Source organism: Uranotaenia lowii, chromosome 2 (genome assembly GCF_029784155.1).
Source record: "Uranotaenia lowii strain MFRU-FL chromosome 2, ASM2978415v1, whole genome shotgun sequence".
NCBI classification, from domain to species: Eukaryota; Metazoa; Arthropoda; class Insecta; order Diptera; family Culicidae; genus Uranotaenia; species Uranotaenia lowii.
Genome location: NC_073692.1, coordinates 366,786,668 through 366,811,691, shown reverse-complemented (window position 1 = coordinate 366,811,691; position 25,024 = coordinate 366,786,668). Strand labels below are relative to the sequence as shown.

Here is a 25,024-nt window from a genome sequence, read left to right as displayed (position 1 = left end):
GCCAACGATGCAAATTATCAAAACAACTCTTACAGTTTTTTTTTATCATTTATTTTATTATTTTTATTCATACATTAGTGTGTGGAATTTCACACATTTCGGAAATAAGTAGACACATTAAATGTGCGAAGGTACTGCTGCTCAGTTAAAGTTGAGAATACGATCAAAGAGCATATAAAACTTAATAGTTTCGGGTCGTTTTCTACCTGTTACTACTAATGTAAGTTATCAGATCAATTTTAAAAGTTGTTATTAAATATCAAATGTTCCAGTTTTGAGCTGCATTCTTAAAAATCTGCTACAAAAGGTTGGATCTAAATTCGATCTGAACGCATATTTCATAAAGGGTTTGTAATTTAAATATTTTCATTTGGTTGAGAAGACTCAAAGTATTCGAGCGACGATTGTTTAGAACCAACTTTGGCGGCGTGCAGAAAAACTTAGTATGGAGGCGAAGGGTACCGTACCAGTACCCAGAAGGTATTGACACTGGGCAGGAAACGTTGCAAGAATGCCGGACAACTGTCCTGAAAAACAGGTGTTTACTGTGAATCCGGAAGGAACAAGATGAGCAGGGGCGAAATATTGCATGAAAAGTAGTCATGCAATTCCTCGCTAGGCACCCAGCAGTGATATCAATTGAATTTCAATGCCAAAAGACATACCCCTGTTAAACAGCTAATAACTTTTTAGTATAACAAAATACGAAGTAACAGTCTTCTACAAAGTTGTTCAGCGGTAAATTTCCTTTAGCGAATTTATAAATTGGCACAAAAACTGTAAACAGGTTCGGTACCGCAGAAGAACCAAAAATGATATTGATTTTTCAGTACAAAATATTCAATTTTCCCATACAAAATGAAAAGTACAAATTTAGCCATGTAGATAACGAAGCTTTTAAGACCCCAGGGTTTGAGAAATTCAAAAATGAACCCAAATCGACTCAGTTTACTATCACAAGACAAAGCAGGATGGAAACAACCAGCCAGCAAGTGATGTGTGTGTACCGAGTGCCAGTACCGAGTGATGTGTGTGTATGTAAACCGGCGTTAGAAAAAAGAAAAACATTCTTTTGTTTCCAACAGACGGCAAAAAACCACCAGCCAAGATGAGCTGTGCGTGTGTAAGTAAACGGCCGACAATAGAAAACAGTTTCTAGTTTCTGGCTTCCCATTCCCACTGCATTCCCCTCCCATTCTCATCCCCTTTTCATAAAAAAAAACACAATTGCAGTGTGTTTTTTTTGAAAATTGACGGTGGCGGAACGACTATGACAAAAAAAAACATTCGTTTGCTAACCGACTCAGATGGTGCACTGGGTAAGATATCGGACTGGCAAGCCGAGATGAAATGTTGCAGTAAGTTCGTTTCTCACTATGTATTTTTTTTTTCGAGATGAACTATCAATAGGATGGTAAATGGTGGATAATGTGCAACACGAGACCCCATAGTGGTCATATAATCTCTTATTCACAACTCCTATCTCTACCTCCCCGTGGTACCGGCTGGGATGCGAGTAACCTAAGCGGAGATCGGGTACCCAACCCCGGTGGATGCTTTGGTCGCATGCAGACTGAGAAGGTGGCCGCACGCGTCTGTTTCCCAGGTCAGGGGCAGCGTGCAACAACAACCTCTGTTCTCTAGGTCAGAAAGAATTTGGGCGACTTCAACGCAAAGATTGGCTCCGACAATCAGGACCTTGAGAGCATCATGGGGCGCCATGGTCTAGGACAGATGAGCGAAAACGGAGAGCTGTTTGTAGAATTTTGTGGCAACAACAACATGGTGATCGGTGGATCGCTCTTCCCCCATCGACCAGCATATAAGGTCACTTGGGTATCTCGAGATGGCCGAACAGTAAATCAAATTGACCACATTTGCATCAGCCGAAAATGGAGAAGGAGCCTTCTTGATGTACGCAACAAACGAAGCGCAGACATTGCATCTGACCATCACCTCGTCGTTGGCGAGATACGACTGAGAGTTGCGCGTGTCCAACGGCGCGAGGAGAAAGTCGGTTGTCGATACGACGTCAGGCGGTTGGAGAATCCAGAGGTGAAAAGGGCATACGTTGAACAGCTAGAATCCCGAGCCTCGGAATTGCCGACAAACGGAACAGTCGAAGAACAGTGGTGTGGAATCAAGAATGCCTTTATCACGACGAGCCATGGTACTCTCGGTAAAGTTCGTGGAAGAAGAAGTGAATGGATGTCAGAGGAAACTTGGAGGATGGTCGATGATCGGAGAAAGACGAAAGTCGGAATTGAGCAGGCATGTACCGGGTCAGCCAAAGCAGCCGCCCGCTTACGATATGCGGAGCTGGAAAAGGCAGTTAAACGAGCTTGTAGACGAGACAAGAGAGTGGACAGTGCAGTGGACAAACTCCCTAGCCGAAGAGGGAGAAAGAGCCGCCGCCAATGGAGATATCCGATTACTTTATGACATTTCTCGCCGCCTTAGTGGTGCAAGGACTAATGCAAGAATGCAGCTGAAAAACCGAGCAGGTCATTTATTGACCGATCGAACAGATCAGCTCAAACGATGGACTGAGCACTTCGAACAACTCTTCCGAGTCACGAATAGCGATGGCCAACAGAATCCGCAGCTCGAAGCGCCAACTGTAAGTCGCATAAATGGCGCCAACTCAAAAGCTCCTTCGCTGGCTGAAATAGAAGCGGCAATCAAAAACATGAAATCCAACAAAGCACCTGGGATCGATTGCATCCCTGCTGAAATGTTGAAAGCCGACCCTGCACCGTCTTTTCGCTGACATCTGGGATACTGCAACATTCCCGGCCGACTGGATGCAGGGTATCCTCGTAAAGGTCCCGAAGAAAGGAGACCTGACAGAGTGTGATAACTGGCGAGGCATAACGTTGATCTGTACAACCCTCAAAGTGCTCTGCAAAGTGATCCTGAACAGGATCCAGGAGAAAATCGACGCTACACTCCGACGGCAGCAAGCTGGATCATGTGTAGACCACATCACAACGCTACGAATCATACTGGAACAAATCAACGAATACCAGGACTCTCTTCTGCTGGTGTTCGTTGATTTCGAAAAAAAATATTCGACCGACTTAACCATGAAAACATCTGGGCGGCTCTAAGGCGACGAGGGGTCCCAGAGAAACTAGTCCATCTCATCGAAGCACAATACGAGGCATTTTCGTGCAAGGTCTAGCACGACGGTGTCTTGTCCGAACCAATCCCGGTAACTGCTGGAGTGAGACAAGGATGTATCTTATCACCGCTACTTTTTCTAATCGTAATGGATGAGATTCTGACTGGATCGATTGACTGTGCACCGAACCGAGGATTGCCGTGGAATCCTTCAACAAGGAAGCAACTGAACGACCTTGACCTGGCAGACGATATTGTTTTGCTCACCCAAACACAACCGGACATGCAAAGCAAACTCGACGACTTCACCGAAAGTTCCAAGGCAGCAGGTCTCAAAGTCAATGTCGGAAAGACCAAGTCGATGGAGATCCACACAGGAAATCCCTCCAGTTTCAACAAGTGGGCAACAAGTTGAGAAAGTGGAGTGCTTCCAGTATATTGGTAGCCAGATAACGCCTGATGGTGGTACCAGGAAAGACATCGAAACCCGGATCAGAAAGGCCCGTTTTGCATTTGCGAGTCTCCGAAACATCTGGCGGTCACGCCAGATCTCTCTACGAACGAAAATCCGAATCTTCAACTCAAACATCAAATCCGTGTATTTGTGAACCGCTGCCTGCGGAATATCATCCGCGCTTGGTGGCCTGGCAACTGGATCTCGAATGAGGAACTACATCGCCAGTGTCATCAAAGGCCGCTAGAAATCGAGATTCGGGAACGTAAGTGGAGATGGATTGGGCACAAGCTACGAAAAGATGAAAACGAGATTTGCAGGGAGGCGCTAGACTGGAATCCAGAAGGACAACGAAGAAGAGGCAGATCCAGACACTCTTGGCGGCGAAGCCTAGCCGCTGAAATCCGAACTGTCGACGAGAATTTTGACTGGGACCAGGTGAAGACGCTGGCTCCGGATCGTCAACAGTGGAGGTCTTTTACCACGGCCCTATGCTCCGGAGGATCGGCTCGGGATAATTAAGTAAGTAAGTAAGTATCAATAGGATGAAAATCCCATAAAATTTAGCCTAGAAGCTCGAATCTTTATGCTAATAGTGCTTTTCCAATGATACCATCTTTGGTACCGTACACTTTTCAGCGCATTTTTATAATTTCATAGCAAAGAACGTGTTTTATTTGTCCAACCCTGTTGATCGATAGATAGGCCTTTACGCTGAATGGACTTTCTTGTTAGAGTAATATTTTCCGGAAGTTGCCCTTCATCATTGTTCTTATCAGTGGGTTGGCAAATATTTCCAACGCGTTGGCGCGATTTAAATCTCCTTCACAAGTAGAATACCAGAAACATTTTGCGCGCAGAATTCCGCTAATGGCTGGGCAAATATATCCGGTTCCGAAGATTATCCACTTGAAAGCAAAACGCTGGTTCCTTCGCCTACTCTCATCTATGGCAGCCATCTAATCACGCAACGACGACGCCATGTTATAATAAATCAACCGCCGCCATGTCCTGAGCCTTGAGCATCTCGCGGAAGGACATCAAATCATAATGGATCCGTGGCATTATTTCCCGCGCTTTTTTTCTGCCTCTGTTCATTATTTTCCGTTTTCTACTCTCTGTCTTCAGTTGACCCATCAGCGTGATGAGCGTAAACAACATCAACCATCATCGACCGGGCAAAACTGACATACAATTTCATTTTGTACCACACCTCGCTATCAGTCATCGGCGTATCGCTGATCTACGAACTTCCGAGTGGATTGTTTCAAGTTTTAGCAAAACGAAATCTTCAATCAGTTCTAACGAAACTGGTTGGATATTTTTACTTATAAAATGATTAGGATTTTTTTTCAAATTTTTTCTTAATTCTTTAAACAAATTTGAAAACAAAACCGCTTTTTTTTAATCCTCAATGGATCGTTCTAGTCAATCAGATTCCCGCGAAGCGCTAACATGGCCGTCATTCGATAGGTTCGTATAGGCATATTTGGAAGTGATGACATCTCCTGTGATGACGAACATGAATCAGAAATTTCGCGTGCCATCTCTTTAAATATTTACATAGTATCGTGCTGCCCCAACGCTGCTGATGATGATGCGGGATGATGCACGCGATAGAAAATTAAAAATTCACTGAACAAGAAATGTTCGTGAGCAGCGAGTCGAGTACCGTGTTTGATTTGTGTTTTTAACCAATGAAATATTAACCTAATTAATATAATTAACAGGTATAATGGAAACCGTTGTAGATTGCCAGGATACACCTCTAGATGTGATTCCGCAATAACTGAAAAGCAACGCAAGATAATTATTGGTAGCGACCAATGCAGAGGAAAGCATTTAAACATTTTTATGAAAATTTGCATTCATACTTTTTATTTAATTTTTTATTGCCATCTTATGGTTATGTTTATTTGTTCATATTCCCTATCATGAAGTTTTTTTTTCATACTCCACATCAACTTTAACTCCGTCAATCACCAGGCATTATTTTCACCAATTCGTTGCAGCAGAAAATTAATTTAGATTTTATTTCCCGTATCTGATGTCTACTCTTCGAAGAAAAACTAGTTCATTTTCATCAGAGAGAGTCTGACCTAATAAATGGTTGACCCGTGTCATTCTTTCCTCGGGAATAATCCTGGCTTATCAAGCTCATCAAACTGACGATGTTTGTTGCATCAATTAACAGCACCGAAAGAAAATATTGACACAACCTGATCCCACTTTCCATTGCTTTTCTATACCTTGAATCAAACCTGCGTCCTTCCCGTGTTTTACTAGCCTATCCTTTATCTCAACGGGTGTAACTGTAAGGTGTCTGTTAAATTTTCTTCCACAGGTTTTATACGACAGAATATCTCGTAGAGCACAAGTGAATGTTGACCCAATTAGGTTTCATTCCATTGCTGGATTAGCAGCCTAAGCAACTTTCGTTTGAGCTTGTTAAATGATTTGTAACTTACTTTTTAGGAAAATATTGTGATTCTGGAGCAAACTGTTCACTCATATTCACCTAAAAAGTTGAAAACTTAATATTAAAATTTTTAATATCAAGTTTTAATTTAAAAATCATACAAAAAATATGAAGAATGCATTTAAATTAGGACCGTTTAATAGTTCGCATCTTGTTTATACGTTCTTAAATTTTAGGGAAAAAATACTCACTAGACATCGTTAAATAAGGTATTTGTCAATTCTTCATTTCAGTAAAAAAAATGTTGTTGAATGTTCTCCGTGCATGGCGACCGTTTATAAAATATTCAACCATGGTTCGCCCCAGGCTGTACACCAATAACGGATACCACAGAAGGTGACTTTTAACCAGGGTTAGGGTTAGAAAATGCCAAGAGCATTGTTCTTCTCTAAACTCAAAATTTCTAATTTCCTATCAGATTTCGATGAACGGCCAAAATGATTCTAGAATAACAATCTCAACTCAGAACTAAAGCTAAAACCTCGAAATCTTATCCCAGGTCCACAATTGTAAAGGGTGATACAGTCAAAATTTGGTCAATATCAACTTGAAGGAATTTCTTCCAATTTTGCATTTAAAAAACATGAACACCCCTCATTTTGAAGGTGTGTGTGTGTGTGTGTGTGTGTGTGTGTGTGTGTGTGTGTGTGTGTGTGTGTGTGTGTGTGTGTGTGTGTGTGTGTGTGTGTGTGTGTGTGTGTGTGTGTGTGTGTGTGTGTGTGTGTGTGTGTGTGTGTGTGTGTGTGTATGTGTGTGTGTGTGTGTGTGTGTGTGTGTGTGTGTGTGTGTGTGTGTGTGTGTGTGTGTGTGTGTGTGTGTGTGTGTGTGTGTGTGTGTGTGTGTGTGTGTGTGTGTGTGTGTGTGTGTGTGTGTGTGTGTGTGTGTGTGTGTGTGTGTGTGTGTGTGTGAGTGTGTGTGTGTGTGTGTGTGTGTGTAGAATGTTGCCCCTATTTTGATTTTGGAATTCACTCTTCAGTTGACAAAATGCCGTGCAAGGAAGAAGAGCAGCGTATCAAAATTTTGCTCACGCATCGCATACATCCAAGCTACTCGCACGCAAAGCTGGCAAACTCGCTAAAAATGCCAAATTTAAGTGTTTGGTGAACGTTTGTCGACAACCAGGAAGTCTGGATCGGGAGGAAATCGAAAACCGGAAGCCGCTGAGACGACAAAGACAGTTGCCGGTAGTTTCAAGCGCAACCCTTACCGCTCTCTTTCCGAGATGCCGCAAATAAGCTGGGTGCATAGTCTACAACCGTGCATCCAGCCAAAAAACGAGCCGGACTATCGACTTACAAGAAGGTAGTAACTCCAAATCGCGATGATAAACAAAATACGACGGCCAAGTTTGACTGCGTGGTAATGGACGACGAAACCTACGTCAAAGCCGACTACAAGCAGCTTCCGGAACAGGAGTCTTATACGGCAAAAGGAAGAGGAAAGGTAGCAGATATTTTCAAGCACATGAAACTGTCAAAGTTCGCGAAGAAATATCAGGTTTGGCAAGCCATCTGTACCTGTGGCTTGAAAAGCAGCAATTTCATAGCTTCCGGGACTGTCGACCAAGAAATTTACGTGAAAGAGTGTTTGAATAAACGTCTGCTGCCTTTCCTGAAGAAACACGGTTGTTCCGTACTGTTTTGGCTGGATTTGGCATCTTGCCATTACGGTAAACAGGTTATGGAGTGGTACGCCGCCAACAACGTGCAGGTGGTTCCCAAGGACAACAACCCTCCCAACACGCCAAAGCTCCGCTCAATTGAGGAATACTGGGCTATTGTCAAGCGGAACCTAAAGAAGACCAAAAAAATTGCTAAGGACGAGCAGCAATTCAAGGCAAACTGGCTTTCTGCGGCGATGAAAGTGGACAAGGTGGCTGTACAAACTCTGATGGCAGAAGTTAAGCGTAAGGCCCGGCAATTCGGATTTAGAAAAGCGGAAGCCTAACTGAACATTTTTCCTGAAATTTTTACTAATTCAACTTGAAAAAAAAAAAAAAATTTGATTTTTTAAATAAACGATTTCACCGATTTACACGCGTTTTCCCTTGACCAAATTTTGACCGTATCACCCTTTAAATATGCAATTTATTAATATAATCACGATTATTTAATTAAACTAAAAGTCTTTATAATAAACACTTCAGAATTTTATCCGGTCTATATCCGGGTTAATACCGGGTATTTTGATAGTTTTTCACTTTTCAATCATTATTATTGATATTTCCTTTTGTTTATAAATTCTTAACCCTTTTCCCTACCTTTTTTGAAAATAAAATTCATAAAGTAAATTGTAGTTGCTTTATGGAGCAATCGACAGTGCTGAGTTTCTTTATTGAATTTCCGTTCCAGTTTCTGTCTTAGACATGAACTTCTTATTGAATCATTTTCAACTGATTTAACCAAAATTTAATTCTCTACTGAAATAAATATCCTGAATTCAGCATATCATTTTCCAAGTCTTGTTGTTGAGATTTTCAAGTCTTGTGTTGTTTCTTCAGTTACTGAAGTTTAGTTCCATATAATGAAGAGATTAACCACCGTAATGTTTGTATGATACTTTAATTTGTCGGCCTTAGCGGTGAAAAGTGATGTCCTTTTTAGTAGGGACATCTAAATCCACCTATATAAAAATTTCATAATCTTTAGATATCCCTACTAAAAAGGACATCTCTTTTCACCGCTAAGGCCGACAAATTAAAGTATCATACAAACATTACGGTGGTTAATCTCTTCATTAAATTAAATAACTTTGGCCAAAAAAGAAATAAAAAAAATACGACATCATAGCATCGGTGATAGGTCACTATCAGAAAATCGACCGTACCGTTTCGCATCCAAACCCCGGATGTAACAAATGCGAAGATAACAAACTGAGAAGACTATACATCGATAGATGCGTTTCTGAGTTAAAGGGAGTATATCTGAGCGATCACATATCATCTTTTTGTTCGTCCGCACTGCAAGCTTTCCCTTGTGGGGACCACCACACATTAGTAGGCGCTTGCCCTACTAATGTGTGGTGGTAGATGCAACTCTATCTGTATCTACCGCTTCATAGTAGTAGGCCCGTGAGGAACAAAAATTTGATATGTGATGATATGCTTCTGAATAAATTCTACCCAAAAAAAAATCATTTTCAACATCTTTCATTTCATCTAACCTTCTATCCACGCAAGGCCGTGCGAACGGGGAGGGGTTTAACCCCCCCATGAAGATTTTTTCTAATTAAAATTTCCACCGTTGCAACGCATTCTGCAGTACGATTTATTATGAAACTATTTGAAACGCCAATAAATAACGAATGTATGTATCGCAGAAGATCACACTCATCTACGATTTTTGAAAAAAAAAGTCATCTAAATTCACATTTCAGTATCAGAAGTTATGGTGCTATTATGAATATGTATGTGCGTTAGGGGGGGAAATAAAAACTGCGTTACGTAATATATGAACGTATATGTTTATTTCTAACACTTTTAGATGCTCGAGCGGAGGTGTGAAAGTCGCCATAATTTATGCAACCAAAAGTGCAACCGATTTTCATAACACAGCGATGTTTATTGCTTTAGTTGCATTTAAGAAAAAAACTCATATACGCTCATCTTAACTTTTTGTTAAAGTAATCCATTCAATGGCTTAATACTTAGTTCTTAGGACATAATCAACAAAAACAATTTTTTTGCATACCTTGAGAAAACCAACTTCATCATGAAATTATACCATTATTGTGGTATAAATTTTTGCTACTATGAATTTGTAGCGAAATTCGGTGTAGTTTTAAGATAAGTATCCTTTTCAAATGGTTAAAAGGTAAGATGTTTAAAATGTATTTATATTTCTATGGTAAAAGGTAAGATGTTTAAAATGTATTATATTCATATATTTAAAATAGCTTAACTCTATTCAAGGGGATTCGTGGGGGGTTGGATAGGTCACCAAGCGAACGAAAGACTGATATACAATGGATTGTGGGTTCAAGCCAGCCGGAGTATCTCGGCAAATATGGAATCATAAGAAGGATACTCTGGTTCCTTTTCATAATTCTAAATTTGTTTCGAACAGTCGGAAGAGAGTTAGGTGAGTCAAACCTATCCCAAACCAGTGGTAACGGACCCCTTGGTTGCATTGCAAATATTGTTGGTGAGTTAAGCATGGACAATATTTGAACGTGTGATCGAGACTTCCCGTACCGACTCGGGTCGAAAGACCTATCAGCCACTGGTGGGTTTAAATACATACATACATACATACATTAAAATTTCCACCGTTGCAACGGAAAATTACATCATCTTAAAATATATTTAAAAATAAGTGTTATTAAGCCAGCCAGAAATTTTTCTCGCCTACGGCGGACTTCAATCTTAAATCATTTCAATCTACGACACTATTCGACGTTCACGAATTGAAACTAACTTTGATTCTGAGTTTTCGCAATTCAATCAATCATTTGTATTAGAACTCAAAAGTTCACATACAAAAGCCTTACCTCGTCCTCAGAATGTGACTTAATAAGAACAGAGTATAAAACGAACCATTTTTTTATTTAAAAAAATCGTTTATGTCATAACAAATTTTATGCTGATATGAAATATTCTTCTAGAAACCTTTTTAACACTCAATATTATTTCGTGCTTTTTGTTCTTCTAAATTTTCAACACAATAGGTTTTAATAATTTACACAAGGCCACAAAATTTACATTTTTTTTAAGTGCAATGAATAAGATAAAAAGATAATTTCAACTAAATTTGCAATATTTCTATCAGCTTTGAATAATGCAGACTTTTGAAAACAAGTAAAAAAAAATATTTGAGAAATTTCTGCACTTTTTTTTTACAAAAACATGTCATTAAATTAAATTTTAAAACAAATTATCAACTTTTTTTCAAGACATTTGAGTTTTGTGAAAAAAGTTATAGAAATTTTATGTTATTTTTTTTCCTTTTTCTCATTTATCAAATTCATAAGAATTTTTAAATCAAACTGAATTTTAGATAGTTTTAAAGCATACCTATGGTTCAATTTTTTTAACTGTTGAATTTTACTTTTTTAGATCATGCATCATTTTCATCAGAATATTATTCCTTAATTGGATGATAAGCAGAATCACAATAAGATTTATTCATAAATGAAGGTTTGTTAGTTAATCAGTTATCAATATTTGATTTCACTTAAAACTGATACATTTTGAATTTCCTTATCACCCAAACTAAATGACAAAAGATTCGAGTTCAGTACGCTACAATCTACCAAATCAATCATAAGCTCTAAAATTCTGATGCCTTGAATTATCAATTAAATTCTGAAAATTGTTATGGTGAAAAGTATTTATATGAAAAAAAAACCTTCTGAAATGTTTTGAAAAACTTATATTTTTCATTTTTATATATTCTGTTTTAATTTTCAAATAAATTTACTCAATTTTACAGTTAGTACAAGTAGAGTTTTTTTTCAATTTTCTAATAAACTTGCCGAATTTCATAGAAAAAATTATTTGAATTGAAGAAATATTTTTGAAAAATTTGTCTTTGTTTTTTGAAGCTGAATTTTTGTGTTCTTGAAACATAAGCCCTCAAATCTAAATCTATATATATAAAAAGCAATTTCTGTGGGTTTGTTTGTTTGTCCTCTATAGGCTCAGCAATCTTAAGAGCTAGAGAGTTGAAATTTGGCATGGATACTCATTAGGACCAGGAATGATGAAAAATGTTTTCAGATTTTTGGATGACCCCTTCTAAAGGGGGTCGTCCATACAAGACAAATATTGTTTTCGCGATATTGACGTTATTTTTTGTCAGATTTTGACAAAAACCATCACATAGGAGTTTTGAGAGATGAGGAATTGATTTTAGGTATTGAATTTTGTGTCAGGGGTCGGCAAAAGGGATCGTCCATATGAACTGTTCGGTGTTTTTACTATATTGACGTTATTATGCATTGGATTGATATGAAAATTTGCACATGAGCGTTTTGAAGGACGAGCAATTGATTCCAGGTATTAAATTCAGGGTCAGGGGTCGGCCAAAGGGGTCGTGCATATCAACTTTTTAATGTTTTTACTATATTGGCGTTATTATTCATTGGATTGAGATGGAAATTTGCAGACGGGAATTTTAAGGAACGGACAATCGATTCCAGTTTTCAAATTTTGTAGAAGGGGTCGGCAAAAGGGGTCGTCCATATAAACTGTCGAATGTTTTTGCGATATTGGCGTCATTATATATTTGTTTTTGATGAAAATTTGCATAGTAGTATTTTTAGGAACGATCAATCGATTCCAGGTTTCAAATTCAGAGTCAAAGGTCGGCCAAAGGGGTCGTCCATATTAACACTGTTTTCGCGATATTGATGCTTAAATACATTGGATTAAGATGGAAACTTGGTAAGTGGGAGTTTCAAGGATCGAGTAATTGGTTTCAGGAGTCAAATTTTAATTCAGAGGTCTGCGAAAGGGGTCGTCCATATAAAATTTTCAATGTTTTTACGGTGTTGCCGTTATGATGCATTGGATAGAAATAAAAATTTCCACTTAAACTTTTGAGGGACGCTCAATTGTTTCAGATTTCAAATCTGGAGTCAGGGGTAGTCCATATAATCTGTCTACTGTTTTTGCTGATTGGGAGTTATTCTGCGAGTCGAGTGACGTGACTCACACAATTTCATTTCTTTATCCTGACTCCAGGAAATGTTTCAGAGAAGAAACGTTAGTATGAATGAGCTCCAAAAATCGATCACAGGACATTTGAGCTGAACCTTCTAGCCTAGAGTAGTTTCTGGATTCGGCACAACGATGTGAAATTTTGCACATCACGTCACGTGACTCTCAGAATAAGTCTTATTGTTTTTATCATACATCGGATTGTAATGAAAATTTGCACATGGGAGTTTTACAGCACATGTTATTGATTCACGTGTCAAATTTTGTCACGGAATCAGTAAAAGGGTAAAATTTAAACACGAGAGTTTTGCAGGATGAGGAATCGATTCCTGATAAGAAACTTTCTATTAGACGACAGAAAAAGGGATCGTCCACATTTACTGTTTAATGTTTTTGCAAGGATTGTTTTATTATGCATGAGATCCAGACAAAAATTCATTCCCGGTTGTTTTACAAAACGGACAATTGATTTATGAATTAAAATTTTGAATCAGACGACAGAAAAGGGGTCGTTAATACTACCTTTAAAATATTTTAGACATAATTTCATTGTTATGCACCCGAAAAAGACAAAAAATCGTACACTGGTGTTCTTTTTAACGGTCAATCAATTTCTTATTTAAAATTTCCGTTTGTTAGACAAGTAAAAAGGTCGCTTGTAAATTTTGTTTAGTATTTTGAGCAATTTTTTGGTGAAAATTCGTCCCAATTACAAACCAAATACAAAATCATCAGCTTTAAAGTTAAATGCGAAACGAAGTTCGTACGGGATCAGCTAGTTTTTTATAAGAAAAACATACTTCCAACCTTCTGTTTTTTTTCCATTACCCAGTATTTCAATCGAAAGTGAAAAAATATTCAGTGCTTGTAATTTTAAACTTTGAAAACTGCGATTGAAAATTTCAAAACTTCTCATTTATTTTTTTTTATATAACATCATGTTTTATGAATGGATCATGACTTCTAAATTAATCTTAAAAGGTTTGAAAAATGATTCGAATGAACGTAAAAACTTAATTTTAATGCGCAATGTTAACTAACTTTGTATTTGCTTTGTGTTTTCAATATTTTTCAACAAAACTATGAACCCCTCATTTTCAAATTTTTATCAGTTTTGATTGATCAATTACGAAATTTCCAATTTACCAACATTTCCTTTCCAGAATAATTGAAAATGAAGATATTTTTCAAGCCGTTTTATTATAACTGCAAGATTTTATTTATAAAAAAATTTCTGGCTTCTATCACTGGCACTTTTGAAATTATCGTTCAAATCGCGATTAAATATTTTTTGTACAAATTCAAAATACAACAGCGGAATTTTTCAATCAACCTGTTTTTACTGTTTATTCTTGGTAATGTTATTATTTTTAGCTAAATTTGAATTCAGAAAACCCCCCCATGGACGGGTCATTCGCACGGGCTCCACCTATATAAAAATTTCATAATCTTTAGATGTCCCTACTAAAAAGGACATCACTTTTCACCGCTAAGGCCGAGAAATTTAGTTTCATAGTTTTCTGAATTTTGTGATCTCAGGATCTTTGTTTCATTTAGATTCTTTATCTGACTTTTTTAATGATAACTGATTCTGTATTTTTAACATTTATTTAATCTCCATTCTAATATTTTTTAATCGATCATATACCCCTTATATACCCCTTATACCCCTTTGGGTTTGAGGGCGTCATATGAAACTTTTGTCACATCTAGAATAACAATTAGATAAAAAAAATTATTTGATGAGAATAATTATACTCATAAACATTTGATGAACACGTTTTTTTGTTTAAAAGATATTAAATTGAAATATACATTTAATGCAATTCCTGCTTTGGCTTTGATTGCAACTTTGAATCTCATTTTATTTATTCAATTTGTAGTTTATTTCTCAAAACTTGAATTGAAATTATGATTTGGATTTGAGACACTGAACTGTGGTTCTGAATATAACCTGATTTCAAGTTTTGAATTGTTAAACTCTTATATCTGTATCTTCATGGAATTTAAATTTTATGATTTTCTTGAATTTTTTGTATTTTGTATTCTATGTTTCAAATCTTCGTGATACTTTCAAATTGTCATTAGCTATATATTTCTCGGAGAAGCACAAACCAATCGATCAATGATGAAATGAAAAACATGTATAATATCTATCTGATCATTTTGCTAAATCACAGTATTTTAGTTAATGATAAGGGCATTTAAAAAAATGAGAATCTAATTTTGCATTTTGCAGCTCAAATCAGAGCTTTAATTTTTATTGGAAATACCAGAAGCTATCTTATACGCAGTAGCTATTTGAAGACAGTATACTGAACTCATCTTCAGTTCCTTTAGAAGTTTAAAATGTTTTGTATTCTGGGATAGCATTTGAAAAAAAAATCGAATCATAGGGGCACCTTGAGAAAAATTGCCCCGGGCCCCGACCAGGGTGGAATTAAGGAAAATGGTACTATACAATGAAATGTTGATAACACAGCTCATCTTCTGTGGTCCCCTTTACGTGATCTTTGGATTTTTGACCTTCAATAATCACCAAAGGGGGACGAAAAGAAATCCGGAAAATCAAAATTTTTATTTTATTGATCTGGTGTCATCTCGAAAAAAAAATCGACTTTCTGGGAAAAAATGGCAGGTTTTCCGAAAAAATCCAAGAAAGTAAATTTTTTACATATTTTTTTTTCGAGATTACACCAGATTTCGACGTTTTTTTGTATTTTTAAGTCATTTGGCATAAAAACTTATATTTTCGATTTTTCTGATTTTTTGGACAAATCTAAAAAGTTTATATGGTCGGTTTTCGAAATTCGACAGGACTCAATTTGCTGCCACCCTAATATTCATTCATAAAAAAACAGCTTTGTTGGTGCAACTTCTTTCGCGATTTGAAGACCAGTTTAATGTCTGTCAATTGAGGCTTCATATTTAAGTGCTTGGAATTTGAAAAGTGATTTCATAAGCGAACGGCTCCATAAGAATTTTTTTAGAGATGCCGTGTCAAATTCTAATTAGGTTTTCAGAACGACTTAACAATTCCCCGATTTTCTTCCAGGAAAGTTGTTAAGTCCAACATTTTATGCAATATCTCCACAAGTCCTAATTAAAGCTGGTGGAAAAATCCCACACCAGTCTTTAGACAAACTGACGGCAAATGAGGGAAATTTTTGCTATCATAGTCAAGGCCAAAGTCAGCAGTGGACATTGGCTCTACAAATATGTAACTATGTATGTCATCATCCGGCGGCGACCGGTCGATGATGGCCGATTCATGTTAGATTTCTTACCCTGCATCGACTTGAACGATAGAGAGAGACCGTCAAATGATGTAAATTGACTTTTTTTTTTAAATGATTTCAATACATCAAAATTTAAAATTTTGTTTTTCTGAATTCCGATTTCCGAATTTAAATTCGAATTCGATGTTATACTAAAAATTTTCAAAACTTCGAGAAATAGACTCCACCTGTTACGGTAACAATCTGAAGTACAAATTTGGCTCTGTATATTTTTTTTTGAATTGGCGTTCGTTCATCGTCGTCGCTCCGTTTAACGACATGATGACGATAACCATCATCACTAGTAAATTTTCCCTCTTGTACCGACCTAAACGTCTGTTTTCACCGTGTTAGCGAACGCGCGCCACAGGGTTGTGGTTAATTTTCCACGACCACTCTGTTGATTCTCGGGGGGATGAATTGGAACCATAGTATGGGGGGATTCGGTGCGAACCAGGATCGGGGGATGATGATGGCTCTATGGATAAATCATTTTGTCACTCAGTTTTTCATGAGGTGCGATATGACAATGGAAGCAAGGAAGAATCATGATTCAGAATAGACAATGACAAAAATGACAAAAATGACAAAAATGACAAAAATGACAAAAATGACAAAAATGACAAAAATGACAAAAATGACAAAAATGACAAAAATGACAAAAATGACAAAAATGACAAAAATGACAAAAATGACAAAAATGACAAAAATGACAAAAATGACAAAAATGACAAAAATGACAAAAATGACAAAAATGACAAAAATGACAAAAATGACAAAAATGACAAAAATGACAAAAATGACAAAAATGACAAAAATGACAAAAATGACAAAAATGACAAAAATGACAAAAATGACAAAAATGACAAAAATGACAAAAATGACAAAAATGACAAAAATGACAAAAATGACAAAAATGACAAAAATGACAAAAATGACAAAAATGACAAAAATGACAAAAATGAAAAAAATGACAAAAATGACAAAAATGACAAAAATGACAAAAATGACAAAAATGACAAAAATGACAAAAATGACAAAAATGACAAAAATGACAAAAATGACAAAAATGACAAAAATGACAAAAATGACAAAAATGACAAAAATGACAAAAATGACAAAAATGACAAAAATGACAAAAATGACAAAAATGACAAAAATGACAAAAATGACAAAAATGACAAAAATGACAAAAATGACAAAAATTACAAAAATTACAAAAATGACAAAAATGACAAAAATGACAAAAATGACAAAAATGACAAAAATGACAAAAATGACAAAAATGACAAAAATGACAAAAATGACAAAAATGACAAAAATGACAAAAATGACAAAAATGACAAAAATGACAAAAATGACAAAAATGACAAAAATGACAAAAATGACAAAAATGACAAAAATGACAAAAATGACAAAAATGACAAAAATGACAAAAATGACAAAAATGACAAAAATGACAAAAATGACAAAAATGACAAAAATGACAAAATGACAAAAATGACAAAAATGACAAAAATGACAAAAATGACAAAAATGACAAAAATGACAAAAATGACAAAAATGACAAAAATGACAAAAATGACAAAAATGACAAAAATGACAAAAATGACAAAAATGACAAAAATGACAAAAATGACAAAAATGACAAAAATGACAAAAATGAAAAAAATGACAAAAATGACAAAAATGACAAAAATGACAAAAATGACAAAAATGACAAAAATGACAAAAATGACAAAAATGACAAAAATGACAAAAATGACAAAAATGACAAAAATGACAAAAATGACAAAAATGACAAAAATGACAAAAATGACAAAAATGACAAAAATGACAAAAATGACAAAAATGACAAAAATGACAAAAATGACAAAAATGACAAAAATGACAAAAATGACAAAAATGACAAAAATGACAAAAATGACAAAAATGACAAAAATGACAAAAATGACAAAAATGACAAAAATGACAAAAATGACAAAAATGACAAAAATGACAAAAACGACAAAAATGACAAAAATGACAAAAATGACAAAAATGACAAAAATGACATAAATGGTGAATATTACGAAAAAGTGAAAAGTATTCATAAACAATTTTTTCGGCCATTTTTTTTATTTTGAAAATAGCATTATTTCTCTGATTTTTATCAAATTCTTAGTCGTTTGGCATTGAAAAAAAAAATTTTACTCGCGCATCGCGAAAATCCGAGCTTCTTGCACGCAAAGCTGGAAAAATCGTTAAAAGTTGCCAAATCAACCGTTGCAAATGTAATTAAAGTGTTTGGTGAACGTTTGTCGACAGCCATGAAGTCTCGTTCGGAGGGAAATCGAAAATCGGAAGCCGCTGAGACGACAAAGAGAGTTGCCGGTAGTTTCAAGCGAAACCCTAACCTCTCTTTCCGAGATGCCGCAAATAAGCTGGGTGTATCGTCTACAACCGTGCATCGAGCCAAAAAAAGAGCCGGACTATCGACTTTCAAGAAGGTAGTGACTCCAAATCGCGATGATAAACAAAATACGACGGCCAAAGCGCGATCCCGGAGGCTGTACACGACGTTGCTGACGAAGTTTGACTGCGTGGTAATGGACGACGAAACCTACGTCAAAGCCGACTACAACCAGCTTCCGGGACAGGAGTTTTATAAGGCAAAAGGAAGGGGAAAGGTAGCAGATATTTTCAAGCACATGAAACTGTCAAAGTTCGCGAAGAAATATCTGGTTTGGCAAGCCATCTGTACCTGTGGCTTGAAAAGCAGCATTTTCATAGCTTCCGGGACTGTCAACCAAGAAATTTACGTGAAAGAGTGTCTGAATAAACGTCTGCTGCCTTTCCTGAAGAAACACGGTTGTTCCGTACGGTTTTGGCCGGATTTGGCATCTTGCCATTACGGTAAAAAGGCCATGGAGTGGTACGCCGCCAACAACGTGCAGGTGGTTCCCAAGGACAAGAACCCTCCCAACACGCCAGAGCTTCGCCCAATTGAGAAATACTGGGCTATTGTCAAGCGGAACCTAAAGAAGACCAAAAAAACTGCTAAGGACGAGCAGCAATTCAAGGCAAACTGGCTTTCTGCGGCGAAGAAGGTGGACAAGGTGGCTGTACAAAATCTGATGGCAAGGATTAAGAGAAAGGCCCGGCAATTCGGATTTGAAAAGCGGAAGCTGAACTGAATATTTTTCCTGAATTTAATACTAATTTAACTTGAAAAGAAAATTTAATTTGATTTTTTAAATAAACGATTTCACCGATTTACACGCGTTTTCCCTTGACCAAATTTTGACCGTATCACCCTTTAAAAGGTTAAACCTGCTCTTTTCATCGGTATTTTGTATCGAATAAAATATTTGCAATGTGCATGTTTTTCCCTCCGAAACTTGCAGCATCCAACTTCAATTGTATGTTGTTTACACTTCATATTCAGTGGACCAGATCGCTCCCTGCAGTAGGTCGTCATTGTTTTTCGCAGAGCGCTGTTTGATCTGATTCCCGCATGTTTGGAACAAAACATAGTAAAACTCGCCCCCGGGGTATCGATGCAGCAAAAGCAAAACAACAACAACCTATTCGATCCTGGATGCGACCTTCCCAAACCGAAAACCCATCTCGGATAAATAACTAGATGGATGGATGGATGGATGAATGAGTTTCTGGTGCGGGAGTAAACTAAACTAAATAACTGAGACGTGGGGATGCATTCATCCATCCAACGAGATAGATAAATTCACAGATCCACATTTGATGACGATAGCACCTAGTATGTTTCTGCAGTGCACACGCGGTCATTCATTTGTCGGATAAAAATAAAACCAGAAACTGTGAATTCCATAGTGCAGCCAGCCAGTGAACGAAAAACAGGGTCAATGGTGCGAATCAGATCGGATGTTCCGATCCCAAACGCGTGAGTGGAGTTGTTAATTGGCGGTGCAGATAAAATGTGTACCCTTCATCGAAATTCCACATCGGACAGAATATGCATATTTTATGGGTGGCAAAGTTTAACAACCATATTGTGTCATTTCGAGTAATCTTGTTATATTAATTCAGTTTGAATTTGAAAGTGATAGGACTGAAAAAAAAATGAAAATTCTTCCTCTTAAATTTAAAGTTTTTTTTTTGTAAATAAGTTATAATCTGAGTGAAACTGGTCGTTTACATGACCGTTTTTCTTTTCTGCTAAAATAGTAGGTGCAGGACACGTTTGATTTAGGCAACGTTGGATTTTGGCAATATTCGTGCTATACCGTTCCTTTTTTGGAAACATTCTTAAAAAGCTGTTTTTATAGTAACTTTTCAATTTTTTATGTTAAATTAATTAAAATTAATGTACAGCATGATATAAATCTTTTTTGAGTAATTTTGAATATTGATAAAAAATTAAAAAATGTCAAAATGTCAGCACTAGAAGCTCTGTTTTCTATTAAACTTCTACACTTGTTCCTAAAACAGGAAACCTTCTCATGTCACTCATCTGCTGCTCATCTGACGTAGTTTTCCCTACATGCGTTTCAAAGTCAATTTTCTTTCTCTTCAAGAATTGTTATCGGGTTTCGTGGAGGACTGAATGTCCTCTCATATTGTATCAGCTTTTTCCAAGCTTGTCAAACGAAGAGCTGATTTCTCATTATTTACGCAATTTAAGACTAATGATGGTTTGATGAATTACAAAAACTGAGCATGTTCAATAACCGAGCAGTCCCTAAATGAGATTGACTTCAAAATCAAATGGAAATCAAACTATATGTGCCACAATAACGATTTTTTCTATGAATTTTCCTATATTCATAATGCTGGAAACAGATGAGAAAAATGTAAACAAAAATAAGAATTAAAGAAAAAAATATCGATGAACAAATCTAACATTCAACTTTCGAAATTGAAATCAACTGTGATGTTATAATTTTCCAAAACAAAAAAAAAACAATTTCTTTACATATACTGGAGGACGGTCCATTATTTTTATAATTTTTGTCATTTTTGTCATTTTTGTTCTTTTTGTCATTTTTGTCATTTTTGTCATTTTTGTCATTTTTGTCATTTTTGTCATTTTTGTCATTTTTGTCATTTTTGTCATTTTTGTCATTTTTGTCATTTTTGTCATTTTTGTCATTTTTGTCATTTTTGTCATTTTTGTCATTTTTGTCATTTTTGTCATTTTTGTCATTTTTGTCATTTTTGTCATTTTTGTCATTTTTGTCATTTTTGTCATTTTTGTCATTTTTGTCATTTTTGTCATTTTTGTCATTTTTGTCATTTTTGTCATTTTTGTCATTTTTGTCATTTTTGTCATTTTTGTCATTTTTGTCATTTTTGTCATTTTTGTCATTTTTGTCATTTTTGTCATTTTTGTCATTTTTGTCATTTTTGTCATTTTTGTCATTTTTGTCATTTTTGTCATTTTTGTCATTTTTGTCATTTTTGTCATTTTTGTCATTTTTGTCATTTTTTTCATTTTTGTCATTTTTGTCATTTTTGTCATTTTTGTCATTTTTGTCATTTTTGTCATTTTTGTCATTTTTGTCATTTTTGTCATTTTTGTCATTTTTGTCATTTTTGTCATTTTTGTCATTTTTGTCATTTTTGTCATTTTTGTCATTTTTGTCATTTTTGTCATTTTTGTCATTTTTGTCATTTTTGTCATTTTTGTCATTTTTGTCATTTTTGTCATTTTTGTCATTTTTGTCATTTTTGTCATTTTTGTCATTTTTGTCATTTTTGTCATTTTTGTCATTTTTGTCATTTTTGTCATTTTTGTCATTTTTGTCATTTTTTTCTTTTTTGTCATTTTTGTCATTTTTGTCATTTTTGTCATTTTTGTCATTTTTGTCATTTTTGTCATTTTTGTCATTTTTGTCATTTTTGTCATTTTTGTCATTTTTGTCATTTTTGTCATTTTTGTCATTTTTGTCATTTTGGTCATTTTTGTCTTTTTTGTCATTTTTGTCATTTTTGTCATTTTTGTCATTTTTGTCATTTTTGTCATTTTTGTCATTTTTGTCATTTTTGTCATTTTTGTCATTTTTGTCATTTTTGTCATTTTTGTCATTTTTGTCATTTTTGTCATTTTTGTCATTTTTGTCATTTTTGTCATTTTTGTCATTTTTGTCATTTTTGTCATTTTTGTCATTTTTGTCATTTTTGTCATTTTTGTCATTTTTGTCATTTTTGTCATTTTTGTCATTTTTGTCATTTTTGTCATTTTTGTCATTTTTGTCATTTTTGTCATTTTTGTCATTTTTGTCATTTTTGTCATTTTTGTCATTTTTGTCATTTTTGTCATTTTTGTCATTTTTGTCATTTTTGTCATTTTTGTCATTTTTGTCATTTTTGTCATTTTTGTCATTTTTGTCATTTTTGTCATTTTTGTCATTTTTGTCATTTTTGTCATTTTTGTCATTTTTGTCATTTTTGTCATTTTTGTCATTTTTGTCATTTTTGTCATTTTTGTCATTTTTGTCATTTTTGTCATTTTTGTCATTTTTGTCATTTTTGTCATTTTTGTCATTTTTGTCATTTTTGTCATTTTTGTCATTTTTGTCATTTTTGTCATTTTTGTCATTTTTGTCATTTTTGTCATTTTTGTCATTTTTGTCATTTTTGTCATTTTTGTCATTTTTGTCATTTTTGTCATTTTTGTCATTTTTGTCATTTTTGTCATTTTTGTCATTTTTGTCATTTTTGTCATTTTTGTCATTTTTGTCATTTTTGTCATTTTTGTCATTTTTGTCATTTTTGTCATTTTTGTCATTTTTGTCATTTTTGTCATTTTTGTCATTTTTGTCATTTTTGTCATTTTTGTCATTTTTGTCATTTTTGTCATTTTTGTCATTTTTGTCATTTTTGTCATTTTTGTCATTTTTGTCATTTTTGTCATTTTTGTCATTTTTGTCATTTTTGTCATTTTTGTCATTTTTGTCATTTTTGTCATTTTTGTCATTTTTGTCATTTTTGTCATTTTTGTCATTTTTTTTCTTTTTTGTCATTTTTGTCATTTTTTTTCTTTTTTGTCATTTTTGTCATTTTTTTTCTTTTTTGTCATTTTTGTCATTTTTGTCATTTTTGTCATTTTTGTCATTTTTGTCATTTTTGTCATTTTTGTCATTTTTGTCATTTTTGTCATTTTTGTCATTTTTGTCATTTTTGTCATTTTTGTCATTTTTGTCATTTTTGTCATTTTTGTCATTTTTGTCATTTTTGTCATTTTTGTCATTTTTGTCATTTTTGTCATTTTTGTCATTTTTGTCATTTTTGTCATTTTTGTCATTTTTGTCATTTTTGTCATTTTTGTCATTTTTGTCATTTTTGTCATTTTTGTCATTTTTGTCATTTTTGTCATTTTTGTCATTTTTGTCATTTTTGTCATTTTTGTCATTTTTGTCATTTTTGTCATTTTTGTCATTTTTGTCATTTTTGTCATTTTTGTCATTTTTGTCATTTTTGTCATTTTTGTCATTTTTGTCATTTTTGTCATTTTTGTCATTTTTGTCATTTTTGTCATTTTTGTCATTTTTGTCATTTTTGTCATTTTTGTCATTTTTATCATTTTTATCATTTTTGTCATTTTTGTCATTTTTGTCATTTTTGTGATTTTTGTCATTTTTGTCATTTTTGTAATTTTTGAAATTGCTGCTGTGGTTCGAAAATTAATAACACATGCAGGAACTTTCCTTTTCCGACACTGGCTTTCAGCTCAGAAATGCAAAACAGCATTAAAGGTTATTTTGTCAGTTCTAGTCAGGCAACTGATTTCACTAGTAGATACATACTTAGTCTGGGAGAAAGACCTGACCTGACACTCTTTCAGTAGAACGTAGGTACATATGACTATTTGAATAGAACTGCCGCACCTCCTAAAAGTAAGTCCATTACGTAAAGGCTGGCAAGTGGCATCATCATCATCGTTGGTCGTAAAGTTGGCCGACGATCGCCCAACCGCCCCGGTCTTCTAATGTTTATTTACGTTAGTGGAGCGTGAAATGAAAAGAAAATTTTGAATATTTATCATAGGTCCGAATGTCTGTGCTAGCTACTGTTGTTGTTTCAAGTGTGTGAGATTCGAAATTCGGACGGTTCTTTCTTGGTTAATGGTCGCAAGTTCATATGCCGATACTTTCTTCGTGCCGGCCCATTTCCGTGCAAGTGGACCTGCCATAGTAATGAGGTTAGGTTTTTTGTTGTCTGTGGTTCGGGGATCCGATTTTTTTATTTGAACGGAGGAAAAGCGTAAAACTTCAATCGAAACGCGACAAAAACATTACTTGGTTTATGTGTGTATTTGAATCGCGTTTCGCGCCCTCATTGTTGATACAGGATTTCAGTTTTAGGATAAATTAGCATCTGATAGTAGGTCACACATTTGCATACAAGTGATCCGGTGCTGAGTGAAAGATTGACGGACAGACAGACATCCTAGTGACAAGAGAAAAAATGAATTGGTAGTAGTGAGTAACATTACCATTTAAGTGAGGGCTTTGAATAAAAAAATATTGATATTTTGATATTTTTCATAAGTTGCTATAAAGTTCTGAGAGCTTGTCCGGATTAAGATAATATAATTTTTGATTCAATATGCATCCTGTATCAAATAATTCATAACACATTACATATCCATCATTGCAGTTGAATATGTACTCATTCATGGACAGTGCATTTCAATTTTGATTTATTTGATGTGGAAAGGAGCGTGTTAATCAACGATCCGTTGAATAAACCCGATTTGAATTATTAACAGAGATGATTGACAGCTCTAGACCGAACTTGACTTAACTATAGTTTACATTTTTAATTTTTTATTCTAATCTGTGTTTTTTATTGTTTCTTTTGTCAGTTTCACAATGCCTGCAGATCACAAACATCGATGTGCCCCAGTCCTACGTGATATCCCGGGGTGAGGATCCACCGGAAGACCTGATCCTGGATTGTGAGTTCGAGTTGGACCAAACCCGTTCCAAGGGATTCGTACTAAAGTGGAAGCACAACGACCTGCAAATCTACCAGTGGATCCCGTCCAAAAAACCAGTAGCGTTTGT

At 35.1% G+C, this 25,024-nt stretch overlaps 1 protein-coding gene across 10 annotated transcripts in view; it reads left to right on the top strand.

The window, feature by feature from the left end:
- LOC129747799 (uncharacterized) overlaps window positions 1-25,024 on the top strand; it is a 63,405-nt gene that overhangs the window by 30,143 nt on the left and 8,238 nt on the right. For all 10 annotated transcript variants that reach the window (XM_055742154.1, XM_055742156.1, XM_055742147.1 and 7 more), the window contains exon 3: window positions 24,823-25,022. In XM_055742154.1, coding sequence (XP_055598129.1) covers window positions 24,823-25,022 — 200 coding nt within the window. The remainder of the gene's footprint in view (window positions 1-24,822; window positions 25,023-25,024) is intronic.